General features: G+C 31.2%; 1 protein-coding gene across 1 annotated transcript in view; it reads right to left on the bottom strand.

Moving 5' to 3' along the window:
* Positions 1-18,792, bottom strand: part of LOC126832787 (phosphoinositide 3-kinase adapter protein 1) — a 33,765-nt gene extending 14,973 nt beyond the window's left edge. Inside the window, 5 exon segments of the mRNA XM_050563735.1 lie at positions 5,336-5,558; positions 9,907-10,040; positions 10,043-10,171; positions 12,284-12,338; positions 18,567-18,792. Coding sequence (XP_050419692.1) covers positions 5,336-5,558; positions 9,907-10,040; positions 10,043-10,171; positions 12,284-12,302 — 505 coding nt within the window. The 5' untranslated portion in view covers positions 12,303-12,338; positions 18,567-18,792.
* Between the last annotated feature and the right edge of the window lie 1,090 nt (positions 18,793-19,882).

Genomic DNA, 19,882 nt, shown 5'->3' with positions numbered 1-19,882 from the left:
GTCTGGGCATGTGGGCGACTGTGATACACATAAATTATAATAAAGCATTGTTAAAGCTATAACGTGATTAAAATTCTACTTTTAGTTTAGGACACAATTTATTAGGGACGATCGACAGTCTATAATACCTTGTCGCCGTTATTCATCTTAATTAATAATATAATAAATATATTGACATTTTATGTCTTTACTATGGCACAAAACCGGAAAAATCGACAGTTTTTTACCTAACGAAAATTTCTGATGATTTATCTGATAAGATAAGAGTGATAATAGATAAAATGTCGCCCATGGTTGCGGACTGTTGTAAAGTGATGGGGATGTTTCTTTGATTTTTAAATACTTGTTGTCTTTTGATTCGAATCATATCTAGAAATTTACATCTGTCCAAGTATACAATTGCCCTTTTTTTAGGGGTTTTTCTTAATTTGAGAATTTTTGTAAAGATATGAAAATATGTGCCGCAGTTTTAAGTTGAAAAATATACACACCTTCTTAGCTACACATCACTAAAACCCAACTACCTACTTATAATTTTGAAGACATTACATATATTTGGCATAAAAATTCTTGAAAATCAAGGAGATAAGGCTGAATTGTAGAACAATTTTATCCCACTTGACCCTAATAATAATAATGTGTTATTTAATTTTCAATAGTAGACCACAAGTGGCTATGTTAACATTATTATTATTATTTTAATTCGTTAATAAGTCAGATATCTCAAAAACTGCGTGCACCTTCTGTAAAAAGTTCAAGTTTAAGTTAGGAAAATTGCCTATTATTAGCAAAGCGTAGAATTCAGTATCAATGTCCTTTAAGTTCTACGTCTCATAAAAAATAAAAATAAAATAATAATATAAAGTAAAATCTAGTGTTGAGATATTTATATAATTTCTGTTTGAATTGGCATCTTGCCATTGTAGTAGGATCAAATATATATATATTATATCTTGATGTAGTAAAGGTGATAGCATAGTGGGCAGTGACCATTAAAACTATATACTAATGTAACTTAAGTCCAAACTAATTGATATTAAATACATGTAACACCATACTCGTATAAAACAGTTTACATTAGACGGTGGTACTATTAAATATTTATTACATTATCCTTTTTTTCGATATTCGGTTCAGAATTTAAATCACTGAGAATATAAATAAAAATTTGTATTCTTAGTGATTTAAAAAAAAATTGTGTGTATTATTGTGTTGTATATTATTAAGCTCTATTTATTTATTTTTCATCGAAGACAATGATTTAGCTAAGTTTGATCATCTCAAACGAGTTAATGTACACACAACCTTATTTGAACCACATTAACTGTACAAATTCAAATGTTACTCTAAAACCGTTCAATTGTACTTACACGCTCTTATTAAAAAATGTAATTAAACAACTAAATTGAAAAAGCGAAACAAAGAAAAAGTTTTCACTGTTGCTTAAAAACAACTTAAGAGTTTCAAGAGAACGCCACACTACAGAGAAAAGTCTAGGCAATATTTCAATCTAATTTGATATTCAGCCATTTATTATGGAAGCAAAAAATGAAAATTGATAATGATATTTAAAATTTTGTTAAAAATCCTTAGTAAACAATTGCTTTAGAAACTTAGACGTTTGACTAATATTTATTTATTTAAAATCATATATCTAAGGAAAGCACTATTTTGAGGAAATGAGCAAGTTAAGCGTCAATATAAAAAAAAATACAAAACTAAAGATTAAGACTATTTTTTTTTTTTATTATTTTATAGTTCATTAACTATAATAGAAAACCTTATTATAGACCAGCCAAACTTGTATTTTTAATATTATCAATTTTTGAATTTAGAATTTAGATAAAGTCTTAATCAATTTAATTTAAATTAAGTATAATTGAATTAAATTTGACATTCAAATTAATTGACACGACCAACTACTTTTTCCTTAAATAATATTTTATTTTTGTTTTATTTTGTTTAAATATATAACCATTTTTTACTGTTTACAACCATACAGTCATATATATTGCCTATACAAAACTCCTTAAAAACAGACCAGGTTATATAATATTGTGTCGAAGTGCGCCTTAAAAAACAACGGCATACCACCATCGGCACAGGACGTGTACGACTTGTTGCCCCATGACAGCTGGCAAGGGGCAAGAGATTTGAGTCCGTGACAAATCAACCGACTAAAACTCAATACACACACACACAATATATCTTTTGATATTTTGTATTTCTTAAATAATTATTAAGCATTCGTCGGTGGTGTACAATACCCTCAACCCTCTTTTTTTTTTGGTTATTTTTAAAACCGTTTAACATACATTTTTTTTATTTTGTTCCATCTGCATCAGCGGGTACGGAAATAAACATCCTCCGTACGGTCCTCTTCGGAAACACGTGCTACGACCAGATTCGACCGAGTAGACTATTTTAAGGCATTCCCGCTCCAAGTCGCGCCCACGCATGTACAGACTGGTAGACGGCTATTTGTTCGACCGATTCTTGGATCTAATTATTATTGTTTAAGTACACCGCTATATTACACACACACGAGGACACTATAGTTCATTTCCACTTCGGGGCACGGGGTTCAAAAAACTAAAGGAAAACGTTAGTCTTGAAAATACAAAACCGTTCGATTTGAATATATTCAATGAAAATAAACCTCACTTGAAAAACTTTTTGACATTTTGTCATGTCTTAGCTCCGGTACAAAACCGAAAAAAACTGTTACCAAAAACTGTCATGAAAAAGCGTTACGCTGTTATCTGATAAGAGATAAGAGATAAGAGCCGAATTCTAGGTGCTCAAAAGTCCTATTGACAAATATGCAAAAAACATCAAAACAATTATTCATTTTAATATGTTTCTTAGACATAATATAAACTTTCCATTTTTTTATTTTTTTATTTAACTAGTAGATAATTTAATATTGTAGATATTTTACATGTTTTTTTTGTTTTAAGAAAGTAGTACACAAATGTGCCCAATTTTTACCCACATATCAATACATACCTATAGGTGTTGTAGAGCAAGTATTTAAGATTTAAAAAAAAATTAATTTTTATTGCGGCAGACCAAAATTAATTAGTACACAAGGCAAGAAAGTACGATTTTAAAGTTTAGCGGTTATTTTGATTTCAAAAAATAATATTTCGTGCACAATTCTTTAAATCATTTAAATTAAAAAAAAAAAAAATTAATTACATTTTTTATTTAACTAGAAAATAAGTAAAGAAAAAATAAAGTTTTTGAAAAAATCATTTTTTTCAAATTAGTTATGATCATTTTTAATAAGAAAATATAAGATATTTTCCATGTTTTATTATGATTTTTTAGGGTGTTACTAAAATTTACCTATTTTTAATAATTAAAATATAAAATTAGCTGGTCTTGAAAATGTGTAAAATGTAATGTATGCCCTGTATCTAGGTTTTCTATAATAATTATAACAAGTTTAAAAACAAATAAAGCCTCAATCTCTAATTTTGTATTTTTATTTTCTACGTTAACACTAAACTTGCTTACTTCTTCATTATATAGAGCTTTCCCTAAATATATTTAAAAATAAATATTAGCCAAACACATCTGCGTTTCTAAAGCAGTTGTTTTCTAAAGATTTTAAACAAAATATTAAATATTATTATCGATTTTTAATTTTTTTTAAACAAGTATAATATTTGACTTTGGAATTAATGTGTGTTATTCATGCGTGCTATTTGTGATACTTAAAGGCACGTGCCATTATAGGTAATCGCTTTTATTAATTTGATAATGTATACCAGCATGATATTTAATCTAAAAACGCACACATCTAAATAACATGTATATTTCAGTTACTATATAATACGTGTAAAATAAATTAACGCTGATTTTTTTTAAATAGGAATGACATGGACGGAATTGAAAACATTAAATTTTATTCTAAAAATCTATATTTTTCAAAAACGTTGGTTCTCTTTTTTTTCCCCACACATTTCTATCCGTCGCCATTTTTTTAAATTAAATAAATCATCTCCGAATCTTTGTAATATTATTTATAACGTCCACCCGTTTATTCTACTCTTAGATTAAGTCTACCTCTAAATCCCTCTCCACCCAATATCTTTTTCAGTTCTAACCTGTTTTACTATTACAATATTGTGATAAGTCATATGTTTTGTACTATACAGTAGTGAAACCAATTAAAAACATGTATCCAAATATAATTTCCTCAATCTGGTCACAATGCAGCTCGTCTTTTCACTAACTTCATAATATTCTACTTTATAAACACCCAAATGAGCTTATGGCACAGAAGACAACCGAATCTTAGAGTAAAAATATATAGAGCTGTAACATCACATAATGCCTTGAACTCAGCAACGAAGAAGTAATCAAGAAGGTGAGCGACAGTGTGACCACTTTAAATAAAAAGAAATACGTCCTTTATAAAATGTGTTAAACACTGCACAGCAATCGCCCTTATTAATTATATAGATCAATAGATAAATTCAAATTTCATACGACAATATGATAATGTGGTAGTAATATGATAACTATGATAAGTAACATGTTTTGTATCACACCGTAGCTGTATTGAAATAATTAAAAAAAATATGTTCCAAAGAAATGTAATTTTGTTTATTCTGGCCAGACTGCAGTGCACGCCGTTTCGCTAACTTTATAATATATTTCAATAGTTAGAATTGAAAATTAATGCCGGGTTGCACCAACCCATTTACACAGAGATAAACTCATTTGAATGGAGTTAAAATAAATTCTGTTGCATAAACCATGTTTTAAATGTTATCTGTTGTTAAAAATTGACTTTATACGAGTTAAATTAGAGGATCATTTATCGCTGTGTAAAAATAATTTTTGTTATCAATTTTTTGCGTATAAGTGGTGATAATGGAAATGTGCGTTATCAGTTTATTATTGATAAGACCCTGTATGATAATATTATTAACTCCTAATGCTGATACCAGCATGATTCGATAACCAGTATACTGGTACTAACCTGAATATAAAACAACGTTTGAGCAACACTTGTAAATTTAAAACGTGTTAATTTAACAAAAGATAAAGTTTAACAAAAGTTAGTTTATTACGGTGGTAAAATATAATTTACCAATAGATAACGACAAGTTTGGCGCGACCGGGCACGAGTGTATTACAGAGAATAACGGCTTATTAAAACAAGTGCATTGTTTTCCACGCGAGTCTTTAGAATTTCAGGATAGGCTAGGTATGTGATTTGTTTTACAATATATCTACCTACTTGGCATGTTGAAAATATGGTTATATTTTTAATCACAATAGGCATATTTTATAATGCACAAGCTGTGGTGCGGTTTACCTTTGGGGTCGCCGCCAGACGAGAGCTTGGCCCGAGGTGACTTGGTCGTGCACTCTGTCAACGGACGTCGGTTGGAATAGTTGCCAAAGGACCCGATGGAATGTCTGCGTCCGCCCCGGGTCGGTGCCTTGAGATTGCTATACCGGACGTCTCCGCTGCTGCTGAAGAACACGTCGCCGTCGATTTGCAAATCACAGTGCACCAAGTCTTGTTGAAGCGAATCCTATAGACACACACACACACAGGATAGCAAGTTTAATAAGTAATCACTTATACGCATAGAGTATACAATAATATAAACAGATCTGACTAACATATGAGGCGCTCTCAGAAGCCAAACCGATTAACTCCACAGTTGAATTTTTCACCATTAGAGTGCGCCAAGTACATTGGCAATTGTACTTACATACATTGTTTCAAATAACTTTCAACTGCCTGTCCTGAAAAATTTCATTTTATGGAGTTATAATCAGTTTGGCTTCTGAGCGCCTCATATTATACAAGCTTCTGTGCGATAGTGAAGTAAACAGAACGACTTAAACCAGTGTGGCCACACGAAAGAAAAAAAATTCCTCGTTGTTATGCGATTGGTACTCTATATTATGATAAAATAAGTTTTTACCATTTATCTTAAGATGGCCGTCAAGTTTTTTAATGATAAATATACCCACCGTGTTAAATTTGAGAGTGTCTACCTCTTGGGTAATAGGGTCGAGGCCAGAAGACCTTAGTTTAACAGGGCCGCTAATTAAAAAATTAAGTAAATAAGTAAGGGATGATAATGTGATAAAGTGAGTGCTTGTATACGCAAAAGTGACTATAGATTAGCAAAAAATACAGCAACGTTTATCGAAAAGGTTCCCAAGTCAAAATTTACATAATTTCTTATACCCAGAAGACACGTTGATAAAAATTTATAATAGTATAATATTGTGCCAGCCTACTGATTTTGAACTTGAATATTTAAAGAAAAAAAAACAATTAAAAACATTTTAGCATATTTTAAAGTAAAAATGTATGCCTTTTAGAACGATATAAAAAAATTTTTCTTGGAACAATATTTTAAACCGTTCCAAATTAAGTTCAAAATCAATTAAGCTATTAGCGAATAATGTAAATTTTGGTTTGGAAAAAAGCCTCTTTTTATGAAAACATAAATATGTGTACTATTGTTTAATTACTTCAAATTTAATTGTCTTCGATGCGATTCTAAAGGAAAAGCTAGAAATTTCAATAGGATAATAAGCAGAAACGTTGGCAAAGGCAATTTGTAAATGTTTAATAAAATGTCGCAAAAAAAATCTTTAGGGTTAAGATTAACACAATCACTAAATTAATATCATATTGAAATTTCTTCCCAAACAATTATTGTTGTACTCCAATTCCCAAAAGAATCTACTTAGTATACAAAAAAAAAACGGTTCTTAATTTGTTATTAAGAAAAAACAATATTTAATAATTAATTTTCATTGTCATTAATCTTAAATTTGTTTTAATAACAATACTATAAAATGTACTAAACAATGAATATTTTAACACACATAACATAACAAGTTTTTTTTGTCCTTGGAGTATAATAATACAGTATGCCATGCCAAGTATCGTTTTCTACCCGTCAGCTAGTGTACCTACACCTATGTTAAAACGGACCTTTGCCAACAACGTTCATAATATGGTGTTCACCTTGTAAACCTTGGGATTAAGGTGCCATTGTCAAAGATAAGATAAATAAACAACGCTTTGGTGTCCTGAGATCTTAACCCCATTTCAATTTTTAGATTATTCTGAGTTTGAGATAACCTGGTAAGCCTAGTAAACGTAATACTTCTTACTGTGTTTTATCAATATTTTACAACTGAATTGTAATGTATACTGTAACTGTATTATGTATACCTAATGATTAATATATATACCTAGTGTACCTAAGTCCTGAGGTCACTAATATTTCCAAATAAACTTTTATTGTATGTGTTCAAATCAATTATTTTATACTTCCAAAGTAGGTTTGCTTACAAGTTACAATGTATATATATCTACTATATGATATTAAAAAACAATTATTTTCACGCTTCAGCTTAAATACATTAATGAATTGAATCTATTGTGCTATAGGTGTTTTTCCATTTTGTTTATTAAAATCAGATGAAGTGCCAAGTCCAAAGTCTTATGTTTGATTGACATACGCATTAGCGTGGAAAGTAGTAGCCAACAGACAGAAATCTAAGATTATGTTTTTTAATTTTTTTTAATTAAAAGCGATCCTGATGCAATAGCTTGTAATATATTATTGCGTCAAATAATTTATAAATAATGGCGGAAATGTTTAATTAATAACAACAAAAAGGATATGTTTTAAGATAATTTCAACCAAAAAAATTAGACATTTCTCTGACTGGGGGAGTGTATTTTTAATATTGTTAATGGACAATTTACATTAAGCTATAAAAAAAATTAGGAAACCGAAATTTATTTTTTAGTTATTCGAATAATTTTCCAAAAAGTTGCTTAAACGCCAAATATTGTCATAAATACAACTATTTTAAGATTTTTTTCTACTCATGGGTTGTCCAATGCAAATTCTTCCATTCCAAAAATCGTGTTGTTATTGTTATTATTACTGTTATATTATATTTTATTGTGTAGGTGACTTGTTTTGGTGTCTTTTTATGAATGAACTACGGACTACTTTACATACAATACAGAACTGAGATTACATAACGCGTCACTGCTTATGTACAAATACAGTACCACATTAATACTATAACAACAAGACTCGTAATCATTGTACGATTTTAACAGTTATAAGCCATTAAGAGTTTGCCAAGAAAATCTATTGCCATGCAGTGGCAGTTTTTTGTTGGTCGTTGTGGGTTTAGAAAATATATACTTTAAAAAAAAAAACCTTCACATCTAACACTTCACGATGAGTTAATTAACTTGTAAAACAGTAGTGGTATTATTGTATTATGTAAATAAAATACATGCAAGCCAGAACAGGCCACGGAGGGTGTGTACATAGTTGCGTGCACACGGCATGACAAATAATATTATGTTAATGCAAGCAATGCGATTTTTGACCTATGCCAGATACTTAATATCACCCATATAACAACCCTATAGGATACAATATTTTATGTCACAGTTATACCGGCGGGTAAATGGGAAATTACATTTTTGGAAAATATACATATTCAACACACAACATAAGTGATTGCAAAAATCAGTATTTTTACACTAGAATGATATGTTTGGAGCCAAAAGGGTACAAGTGACTTTTTAAAAAAAAAAGAAGAGATGTTGTTAAGGGATATTGTAGAAAACTAATGAATAAGACATTTTAGTCTTAGGAGTTTAGTTTTAGGAAGTATAATTTTGGCAACTTGGTAATTTTTTTTACCTACAAAGATGTGTCCTAGATTTTGGAAAACGTTGACAAAAGGTCCCTCTTGTTTTCTGCGTCACATATAAGGTTGGATCAACTTACTGTGAACCACTCAATACCTCACTGGGTTTAATGAGAAATTTAAATTTTATGTTCCCCCTTTAAAGCTATTTTATTTTTATATCAACTTTTGGAACTTAAATGGTAACGCATAAACATTTCATTTATTCTATGTAAAGCAATAATAATGTAATACAAATGTTGACTGGACGACAACCAGTTTTGGATAACTACTGTTGAACTTATTGAAGTTTCAAGTTTAGGGCAGTAGGTAAGGTAGATTGTAGTATTATTGCTATCTGCACCCACTTTCCTGCCGTCTTAACTTTTAAACTCTTATAAGTTTAAAAATAGTTGTTCAAAACTGGTTATCAACCTGTCAAGTACATTATTCTCATTTTAAAAAGGTAATAAAATAAAATATATATGCGTTACCGTTTAAGTTTCTAAAGTTGATGTAAAAAATGATTAGTTTGGGAGGGGTGTTTGTATATTAGCTGTTATTCATTTTATTTAACATTACATACATTACATAATAATAATAATTTTAGTAAAAGTCACACTATTTTATAATACTTGACATAACCTTTAAAAAATACACCTTTATAAACATCTCTTATGATTATCATTGTTATCTGTTATCATTAAACGTGTAACCACACGAGAGGGGTAAGATTTTGAGATGACATTGTTGTTTGAAAATAATATGATAAAAAAACAAATTCAATTACAATCAACCTTTGAGAACCCTTGAGTGAGGTTCACGATTAAAAATGATCACCTTGTATAATAATAGTAAACAGAATATATAAAATGCCTAGAATAATAATATGTGTATAACAATTAGTTTGGGAGGGTGGGACAAATTGAGATCACATTGTATAAAAAAACATTATGGGGAAAAAAATGTAATTATCAATTAAGCCCAGTGAGATATCGAGTGGTTTACGATAAGCTGTTGATCACGCCTGTATACAGAACTAAAGGGACTTTATTCAACGATTTCGTTAAATTTAATTTAAAATTTTTTATTTTTTCAATTATTGCCTTTGGTTTATATTAGACATAATATTGTACAGTGAACTCGGTGGACAGATATGGTGGAAAAAAATTAATTAAAACTGCTTACCTTGTGACCCGTGCTGGCGTGTCTTCTGTGTTTCACTGACGGCGCTACGTCCGACGGTCTCGGCTGGCCCATAACAAGTAACCTGGCATCTTCGATGTTGGCGCTCAAAGTCCTCGTTAGGCACTTGTTGCCGGCCTGTCAACGTTCCTGGTCCTGCCCATCGACGAGGTCTCCAGGCTTTTGTTCCTGGCTATTCTCTGCCGGTCGGCCAAAGGCAGGATCCTCCTCTGCAGCCCTTGCGCCACCGCGAAATACGACGGGTTGTCTAAAAAGGGTGTTATTTATTTTACTTTTTTAACAGTACACCATTATAAACGTTATACACAATACTACTTGATTTTCATTGTAATTTATTTACACACACACTATAGCACGCCCCTTTGTGTGTGTGGTGTGTGTGCAATACTAATTTTTGGTGTGAATAAAAAACGAGTATAGGTATAGTACGTGTTAAACAATACCGTAATGACTTTGTCCAGATATCAAATCTCTTTCTCGGGATACAGGGTCATATTCGGTGTGTAATACGTAATTTTTTTTTGACATTATGTATATTTTTTTGGTAGGCTGGTAACCGTCCGGGTGCGCGTCGTTTGTATAATAAACGGTGTACACATGGCAGTACGGTCTTTGTCTCCCCCGCCTCCACGCCCTCGCTCTGCCAAACCTAACCGACACACTAAGATCATAAAAAAGACCTTCTGGACGTTGTACAAATATCAGGCGATCCTGTGTCTTTTGACCCGCCGCCGCCGACACCGTGTATAGCTAGCTAGCTGCCTAACACAACAACAGGAAACCGGACCCACATATAAGAAACGCACAGACATCTTGACGAAATTTCCAGAGGAGAACCCTGATGCTAAAAACCACGGCGATTCGGGTTAATGAAATTTCAAATATATCCCCCCTCCCCCATAACCGCCATTCTGATATCCGAGTGCAAACAATTTTTTCAAAAATGTTACTACCGGACGTCCAGAGGCGAGAAATAACATTCGTCGTGACCCTTTTGTTTTTAATATATTAGAAACCGAAATACCAAAGACAAATTTCGTCTACCGAGAAAGGTTCTATTTGAATTCTGTCAAGATAGGTTGGGTTAGTTCGTTGACTGAAACAATTTTTAAATTAAATTTATTAAATTACTGAAAAAAAATACCGATTTTTTTTTTTAATGAAATTCTATTTTCAACATGAACCGGTAAAGAAGCCAAAAAATGTGTAACTGCATACAAAATCGAAATATAAACCGGCTAAAGCACTTATTATTACCACCAAAATGTGGCTTTTTCAAAATGAGTTTTACTATCAAGAATTTTACAAAGGCGGTATTTAAGCTTTTGTAAAATTTTTGATAGTAAAACTCAAGCAAATCATATAAGTATATTCAATGTGTTGGTAAATTAAGTTGAACAGCTTGCGTACGAGTCCACGGGAGACATTTTATGTTTTTTTTTTTAAATTATATATCGGATGTTTATGGATATAGAAGGATATAAGGATTTATAAGGATATATAAGGATGTATAAGGATATAAGGATATAGAAGGATATAAGGATATAAAATGATATAAGGATGAAAGGATATAGAAGGATATATAAGATGTATAAGATATATGCAAGGATAAATTGTTGGTAACGCTGTCGATTTTTCCGGTTGTGTGCCAAAGTAAAGACATAAAATGTCAAAAAACCGTGCGCTTTCAATCCCGTTGTCTGTGAAATATTATTATTAGAATTATTATTATTATCGCCGATATTTTATTACATTGTCTTGTCTACTTGTATAAGAATAGCAAACGGGCTGTCGAAGGATCTGTGATTTCCGAACGTGCTGTTCAGCGAACGGTTGATTGACGGTTGGTTATGGTGGTGTTTTGTGCACAACATATGCGACCTTAATCGGTGTCGGTGGAAAACGCATAACTGGAGTGTATATAAGTACTATTATAATGGCTTCCAAACGTGTCTATTTAGCGGTTCCGAGTCCCTCTGGACAGCGGATGTTATGCGGGTGATCCGGCCGGGGTCTACGGCCCTGCGCTGTTTGAATATGTAACCGCGCGTTTTGTCAAAGGAGAGACGTTTCGAAAATATATTACAATATATTATTAAATACAATATGATAACATAATAATATTATTCTTGTACTATATACCTACCCAAGGCGTTCGATTAAGTATTTCCAGTCACGGGGTTAGCTGTTATTCGTATGCAGTAGGGACGGTTTCATGTGTATGTGTAGTGTGTGTGTGTAGTGTGCGGTCTACTCGTTTACTATGCAATACACTAAACGTTATAGTATGCATATTATATATTTCAAGTATATATATACATATTAATAGTACACCCTAGTAGTAGTAAATCTCGCTTACCCATCGCTGCAGTGTCCATTGTGTACCGGTAGTTGATCGGCCGAAATTTCAAAATCTAAAATCAAAACATTATATATTATTTTTTTTAGAATAATACTTATTCGGAATGGTAAATAATATTATATGGTATTTCGGCTGAACAAGAAAATCACCAATGGCCGGAAAAATCATTTTTTCGGTGGCCAATAATTGTAGTACAATGACTTAGACTTGTAACACTTGTAAGATGTAGCAACTCAGATTCCGTCCATTTCAAATCTCGACCTCTGAAATGTCTGTCTTCTTTTATTTTATAAATGTTAACGATATATTTTTTTCGATTTCTCCGGTCTATTCGTTGTGGTTTCGGTTCTTAGATAACTCACAGTTCAGAATAATAATATAATATTGGTACTATGCTTTCAAAAGGAAGTTAATTCGAATAAGTGTACGAGTTGCATGATAAAACTACCCCTCACAATTTCTCTTAACAATATTAAACCATCCGTCACAAGGGTTGTGTGCATCAAGAGTAAGTAATAACACACCCCACGAAATTCGTAAATATCAATAAGTATAGGTACTCATATTCTCTATAAGTCACGTGATCTCATGTTTGTAAAAAATAAAAATACAAAATTATAAATCATTACCGCTAGATTAAAGATCTAAAAGTTAAAGTGCAATTTCTTACACAATTATGTTAAGTGCATACTTTTTAATAATACATTATTTCCATGAAAACAGATGAATGCAGTTGACTTTCTCAATCAATGACTTCCTCATTCTTTGAGGAATGAATTATTAAATAATCAGTTGTATTCCAGTGTCTCCATAGGATCACGTTTTTAAAAAAAAAATTGCACTTAAACCCCTAAGGATGTCTTAGGGGTTTTCATTTGTAGTACCGTTTATTAATATTTCATGTTTGTCTAAAGTTAAGTTGACACAATAATATAAATATGTATTATACTTTGCTATTAATCATAGTTTTGAGCTGTTTATCGTTAATTATTTAGTAATTTATGTCTTCAAAACTAAATTATTTAAAATGTTTGAATAAAATCTGGCCAATGTTATTACCATGTAGTGGTTAGCTTATAATATATGTTTTATAACTACGCAATATAATTGATGTGCACTTGATTTTTACAAGTCATTTGTTAAGCATACAAATATGTCAAAATTAAGAAAGCTTTTTTTAACTAGCCTAGTTTCTTACTACGAAATTTGCACATTTATTTTTTCATTATGTAAATTCTCATTATTAAATTGTTTATTAATTATTATATTTCATATTACCATGGCTTGTGTTTTTTTTTTATAACAATAGTTGATGTACATCGTTTTTAAATTGAACTAATGCTGTCTAATGTAACATAACATTATTCACATCAGTTTATCGATTAGCTTTTGAATAATAGTGTATAGAGTATTGACCTTTTAATAGATATTTAAAATTCGATTCGAGATGACTAAATATATGTATATATATTTATATATATATATATATATTTTTTGTTCCCATAACCCTTATTGGAGAAACGTGATTGGTATATCGACGGTTTATGGAATAATCAGTTTGTTGTGCAATCCAGAATTAACGTTCTAAATAATATTATATTATTACAAGAAACATAAGCTACTAATAAAATAATATTTCATTTTTTTTTTTTTTTAATTAACATACTATTAGTGCGTTGGTTTTAATTTTTTACCAGTTATTATATTTTGGTGTTACTATTTTGATAAATGATCAATTTTGTACTGCGCACCAAAACGAATACACGTGTACTTAAGGATTCTTTATCTTTTTCAATTACCTTTTTTCGAATAAGGTCCTTTTTCATATTGAATATTTGAACATCTAGCATGAACAGTTTAATTAGATGTCATTTTTAAAGGACGTAGCCTATCTAGTGTGTCTTAGGAGCGAAAAATGATACAACAAATAATCAAAATTATTCCTTTTATTTAAATCCGTCCAAATAGCTATGTCGGGTCACATTCTTTTGGGCTAGGCCCAATTATAAGACAATTGTACAATTTCTCACTCCTACTACAAGCCCCTTCCCTAGTTGAGTGTATGTGTTAGATTAATTACTTATATAGGAGTATAATATATATATATATATATTGTTTTCTTTCGCAGTTCAACTATGATACTAAGACATTTTTATAATTGACTTCGTGTCACACCACAGCTGTTGACATTTTATCATTATTCATCGATGCGTTTTGATAATCTAAACAACAAATTGTAAAACCCATCCGGCGGATACCAAACGAGTCTTGTAGTACCGAAATGCGGTCCTTTTCCATTTAAAATATGCATTAGGGTTAGTTAATTGTTTCAGTATTAATGATTGACTAATGAAAAAAATCTCGAACCCGGCCAAAAGGTCGAGGAACGCACAAACACATACAAGAACACTGTAAGTTTTAATTAGTCAAAAATCTACTAGGTGATATTATCACAAATTAAGCTGTGATTACTTTTAGTATAGTAGTCCATCATGTATTATATGTTTTTAAGAATAATAACTATTTCAAAACTTAACATATACATTACTATTGTATTGTTCCTGGGACTTTCTGGATAAAATTGTCTTGTTCAAAATTAGATTACCTAACCCAACCTGACTTGGCTTTTAGAGGGGAAAACTAATGATTTCGGCCACTGGGTATAAATAACAGTTATAAAAAAAATACCTATACCTATATCATAGGCACAATTTCAATAAAAACAATTGAGGGTGCTTAAGCTCTGCATTTTCTATGTATTTAAATTTAATTTAAAATTAACGAGGTTAATGTTTTTTTTGAGCTAGGATCTTGTTTGTCAATTTAACACTTAAGTTTATTAGCATTTTTATTTTATAACAAAAAATAATAAACATTTATGTAATATAATTTACAGGTATTTTATACAAGAGTTATATTATGCTTTGCTCATTCTGCAAAAGTGTCATAATATCTTTTTCTATTTATAATATTGGCAAATGTGTAAGTTTGTCCTGTCTCATTCTGAACCCTAAGCCGAATCGAGCGTTCACAAGATGCAGATAACTAATGGGGAGAGAGTGATAGTCACATGAAATTGATAAAATATAATACTGAATAATAATAAGTACTGTTATCAACTCTGCAGAAAGCTTTTTGTATATATTGAACATTTCTATAAGGAGAGGTGTTAGTACAGTTGAAATATTAGAAGGGGTTATTTTTAAATTGGGGGGGATGCTAATTGCGCCTATGATACCTATTGTACAAAAGGAACAAAACTGAGCCTTTGCAGCTGATTTTATACAGTTAAAAGATAATAGTTATAAATATGCTTTGTTATGTGTGTGCATCTTACGATATAGCACATACTTTACATTACTCTACCGGGGTCGAAAGGTCACATGAAACACACATCATTAAGCTGATCAGTAAACAAGTTACAACGAAAAACGTTTTCGAATCTTACCGATTAGATCGTGTTCGTCTAATAATTTAATGATGTAAAAATCGAATCGACAATAGTAATTTGTAGCTATCACTATCTCTTGGTCGAAAAGAAAAAAAAATACAACGTTTACTTATCTATCCGAATTCTATAATAGGTGGTACCTACGTAATACACACATATTAATATTATTCTAGGCATTTTCATAATATATATTCCATTTTCTACTATTATACAAGGTGGTCTCATAGGGTTTGATTGTTAATTGAATTTGTTTTTTTATCATATTATTTTCAAACAATGTCATCTCAACAGCTCACCCCCCCCCTCGTGTGGTTACACGTTTAATGATAACAGATAACAATGATAATCATAAGAGATGTTTATAAAGGTGTATTTTTTAAAGGTTATGACGTCAAGTATTGTAAAATAGTGTGACTTATACTGAAATTATTATTATTTTAATTATGTAATGTAATGTTAAATAAAATAATAACAGCTAATATACAAACACCCTTCCCAAACTAATCATTTTTACATCAACTTTAGAAACTTAAATGGTAACGCATATATATATATTATTTAATTAACTTTTTAAAATGAGAATAATGTACTTGACTTGTTGACAACCAGTTTTGAACAACTATTTTTATACTTGTAAGAGTTTAAAAGTTAAGACGGCAGGGGAAGTGGGCGCAGTTAGCAAGAATACCACAATCCACCTTACCTACTGCCCTAAACTTGAAACTTCAATAAGTTCAACAGTAGTTATCCAGAACTGGTTGTCGACTAGTCAACATTTTTATTACATTATTATTGCTTTACATAAAGTAAATTAAATGTATTCGTTACTATTATAGTTCCAAAATTTGATATAAAAATAAATAGCTTGGGAGGGAGGTAGGAATATAAAAATGTGTGTAAAATTGAGATCACATCATATTAAAACACTATGAAAAAAAAATAGTCAATCATTAATTGAACCCATTAACGCGTTGACTGGTTCCCGATAAAAAATCAAACTGTATAGGTATTGTGTAAAATAATCTTGAGACGGTAAATAAAGAAAAAAAAAATGTAAATCATCGACACATAACTTCCTCAAAAAATAATTCTACTAAAAATTAAATCACTAGACGACCAAAACAATATAGGTTGCAATGGTAACATGGAACGTGCTTTAGCCTTGGCCTCCCAGCTCCAAAACGACACAAAATATCGTCACGAAAGTAGCGCGATCTAACGGTTGCTTTTTTTATATAATATGTATATATTTGTATGTGTATAAAATGTCTTGAGGCAAGTCTTTTGAGTTTTTAGATCTGGACAATTGTTATATAGTAATATTTATATTCGGCGCATCAAATACCGTAATTATTTGATTGTCTTTTAAACTTAATACTTACTTATTCACAGCCATATTTTATATTAAAATAGATAAATTGATATACATTTTGAAAGGTACAAATCCATATATTGATATTTTTTTTTTAAATGGGTAACCAAATGATCATCATCCAAATAAATGAAAATAATTTCACAATTAACCGAATGGTTAAATTTATCCGAAATGACCGACCAGGTTAATAATGTTGCCAACAAACCGATTAAGTCCAAATATTAAAAAACTACTAAGAAACATTTTTTGGCCACAACATAAAATTAACATGTTTCGTGTTTTATAATTTCAGCCGTTAGGCCGTAACTTTTTCTTTATATTTTATTATGTATTAAGTAGAATATGCCATTTATTTTTTACCGTGTAAACTTTAGCTCTTTGACTATAATTTACCTAGCTCCCCCCCCCCTCATTTTATTGATCGTTTCTAGATCAGTCTCTGCTGGCAACAGTGCTCTGGTGTCGGTCGTGGCATTATTTAGATCAAAAGGGACCCTTTGGTGGCCTGAACTACTTAAATTGGAAGACAATCGAAGGCGGTGGCTGCGGGCAGGGGTACGCAAAATGTGCTATGCAGGATGTGATTTGTTAATCCGACGGGACAAGAACCCCGCATGAATAACGACGGCGACCCGATTTAATTGGTGACCAATTATAGGATACAAAATATATATTGTATGTAACGGACAAAGAAATTTGTGGCAAAAAAAAAAAGAAGGTTTTTCTTGAGAAAAGTTTAAGATTTCACCCGAGTCTGCATTTGACCGATACGGTTTTATCGGATATTCGCCAGCGGGTCAAAGGTGCCGGATAACGTATTTTTAAACAATAAAAAGGTTTCTAGATATTATTATTATATTGTATTATTACAACAATCTAGTAAATAACACACGGTAAACACCACTCGCATACTTGGACATTTTTTAGTATAAAAAAACCGTTTCAGTTTTTTTTTTAACCCATGTAGGTAGTCACTTAACCAGGTTCCACCATAGACCATACAGCTGGTCTACACTGAAATTGAGTACATGATTTTATTATAATTTCTACAAAACACAAAAAAAAGGCTATTTCTACAAAAACTTGTGATAGGACAAATTCTAATTTTAGTATTATCATGCACACATTATATCAGTGGTGTAACTTCAACTGTGGGTGCAGTAGGGCAGCTGCCCCAGGTTAGGTAAGGTTAGGTTAGGTTAGGTTAGGTTAGGTTAGGTTAGGTTAGGTTTAGTTAGGTTTGGTTAGGTTGGGTTTGGTTAGATTTAGCCCTGTAGTTACGCCTCTATTGATATTATTACACTGACGGATTGTCTCTACGACAATTCGGTAGGTAGTTGTAGGTATATACTGTAACGTTATTTAAATATTGTACTAATAAGTATAGAGTGTACAAAATATAGTACCTAAATAGAGTCTATGTAGAGACTATGTTATTTTCGAAAGGTACCGACCTGTTTGTTGTTGTATGTTCGTTTTTGGCCGGGCTAAACGTTCACGCACACATATTCGACCGCACCGACGACGACAACAACACCGAAACACAATATTATATTATTGTTTTACTACTTAATATTAGAAGAAGAAAAATACCGAGGAAAAATACGATTTTCAAAACGCGCACATCAACAGCGACGCGGCAAACAAATCACGTCCTGCGCGGCGGACAGTTGGCGTCGACTACTGTATTCACATGTCGACGATGTAAAACACACGCCGCCCATTGTATATATACATATGCAACGCGCCGCAAGATGTGTACAGCCTGGCACAAGGGCATCTGTACGCGACCAATCATATGTTATTATTATGTATGTACTATGTGTGTGTGTGTACATGTGTACGATTATTACAATATATATATATATATTATATTTTTATTTTTATGTGCACGTTATTATTATTATTATTTTTATTAATACAGCGCGCTGCTGTGTAGTTGAAACGCGACGCACTTCGAGCCTTTAATAATTATAGGGCCGCCTGCCTAAACGAGAAACGCACACCGTATTTCCCATTAATAAGTAGGCCGGTATTTTAGCCAAAAAAAAAAAAAACTCAAGAAACTAAACTTGACTCAAGTTATCAAGTTACTCGAGGCGGCTGACAAACTCAGCTCCGGACGGGGGAATACCAGTCAGTGGGTAATACCGGTGGTCAATGGCATATCTCTTAAAGTATGATAGCTAAAATTTAGATGAGCACATAATTTGATAACTGTTGTTACCAGAACCTTATAAAAGATGTTTCAAAATACTAAACAACTTTTTTCCCACAAAAAAATAGTTAACAATTTTCTTTATCACTTTTGTTGTAATATTTTTCCAAAATAAAACTCATCTCAAATTAAGAATTTCTAATTTTTTACTATATTGACTGTTTCTAATATATCACCAACTGGCAAGCATTGCATTTATTTGCTCATAATATACCTAAATGTTATATTTTTTAAGTAAATACATGTATTTAAAAAAAAAAGTCTGATAGGGGTAATACCAGTCTAAACTGATGGGGTATTAACGGTCTAACATAACTCATGTAATAACCTTACCTAACTAATACTTCCATTAAACATACAATGTCTTTGAACAATAGGCTGTACTGATTTTGATCATAATTTGTATGTTTTTTAGGAACTTAAATTTTTTCTCTATCATTTTACATGTGTTTTTTGGTGACTGGTATTACTCAGCTATATGGGTAATGGCGGTCATTTGCACTTTTTTAAAAAAAATATTTAACTTAATTATAAAAGTCTGAAACTTACATA

This window comes from Adelges cooleyi, unplaced genomic scaffold (assembly GCF_023614345.1).
Source record: "Adelges cooleyi isolate 19-005CV unplaced genomic scaffold, UGA_ACOO_1.1 ACOO_flye_CR_arks_rails_tigmint_CR_PRNA_167, whole genome shotgun sequence".
In the NCBI taxonomy this organism is placed as follows: Eukaryota; Metazoa; Arthropoda; class Insecta; order Hemiptera; family Adelgidae; genus Adelges; species Adelges cooleyi.
The sequence above is the reverse complement of the archived record's forward strand: the minus strand, read 5'-3'. Positions and strand labels throughout refer to the sequence as shown.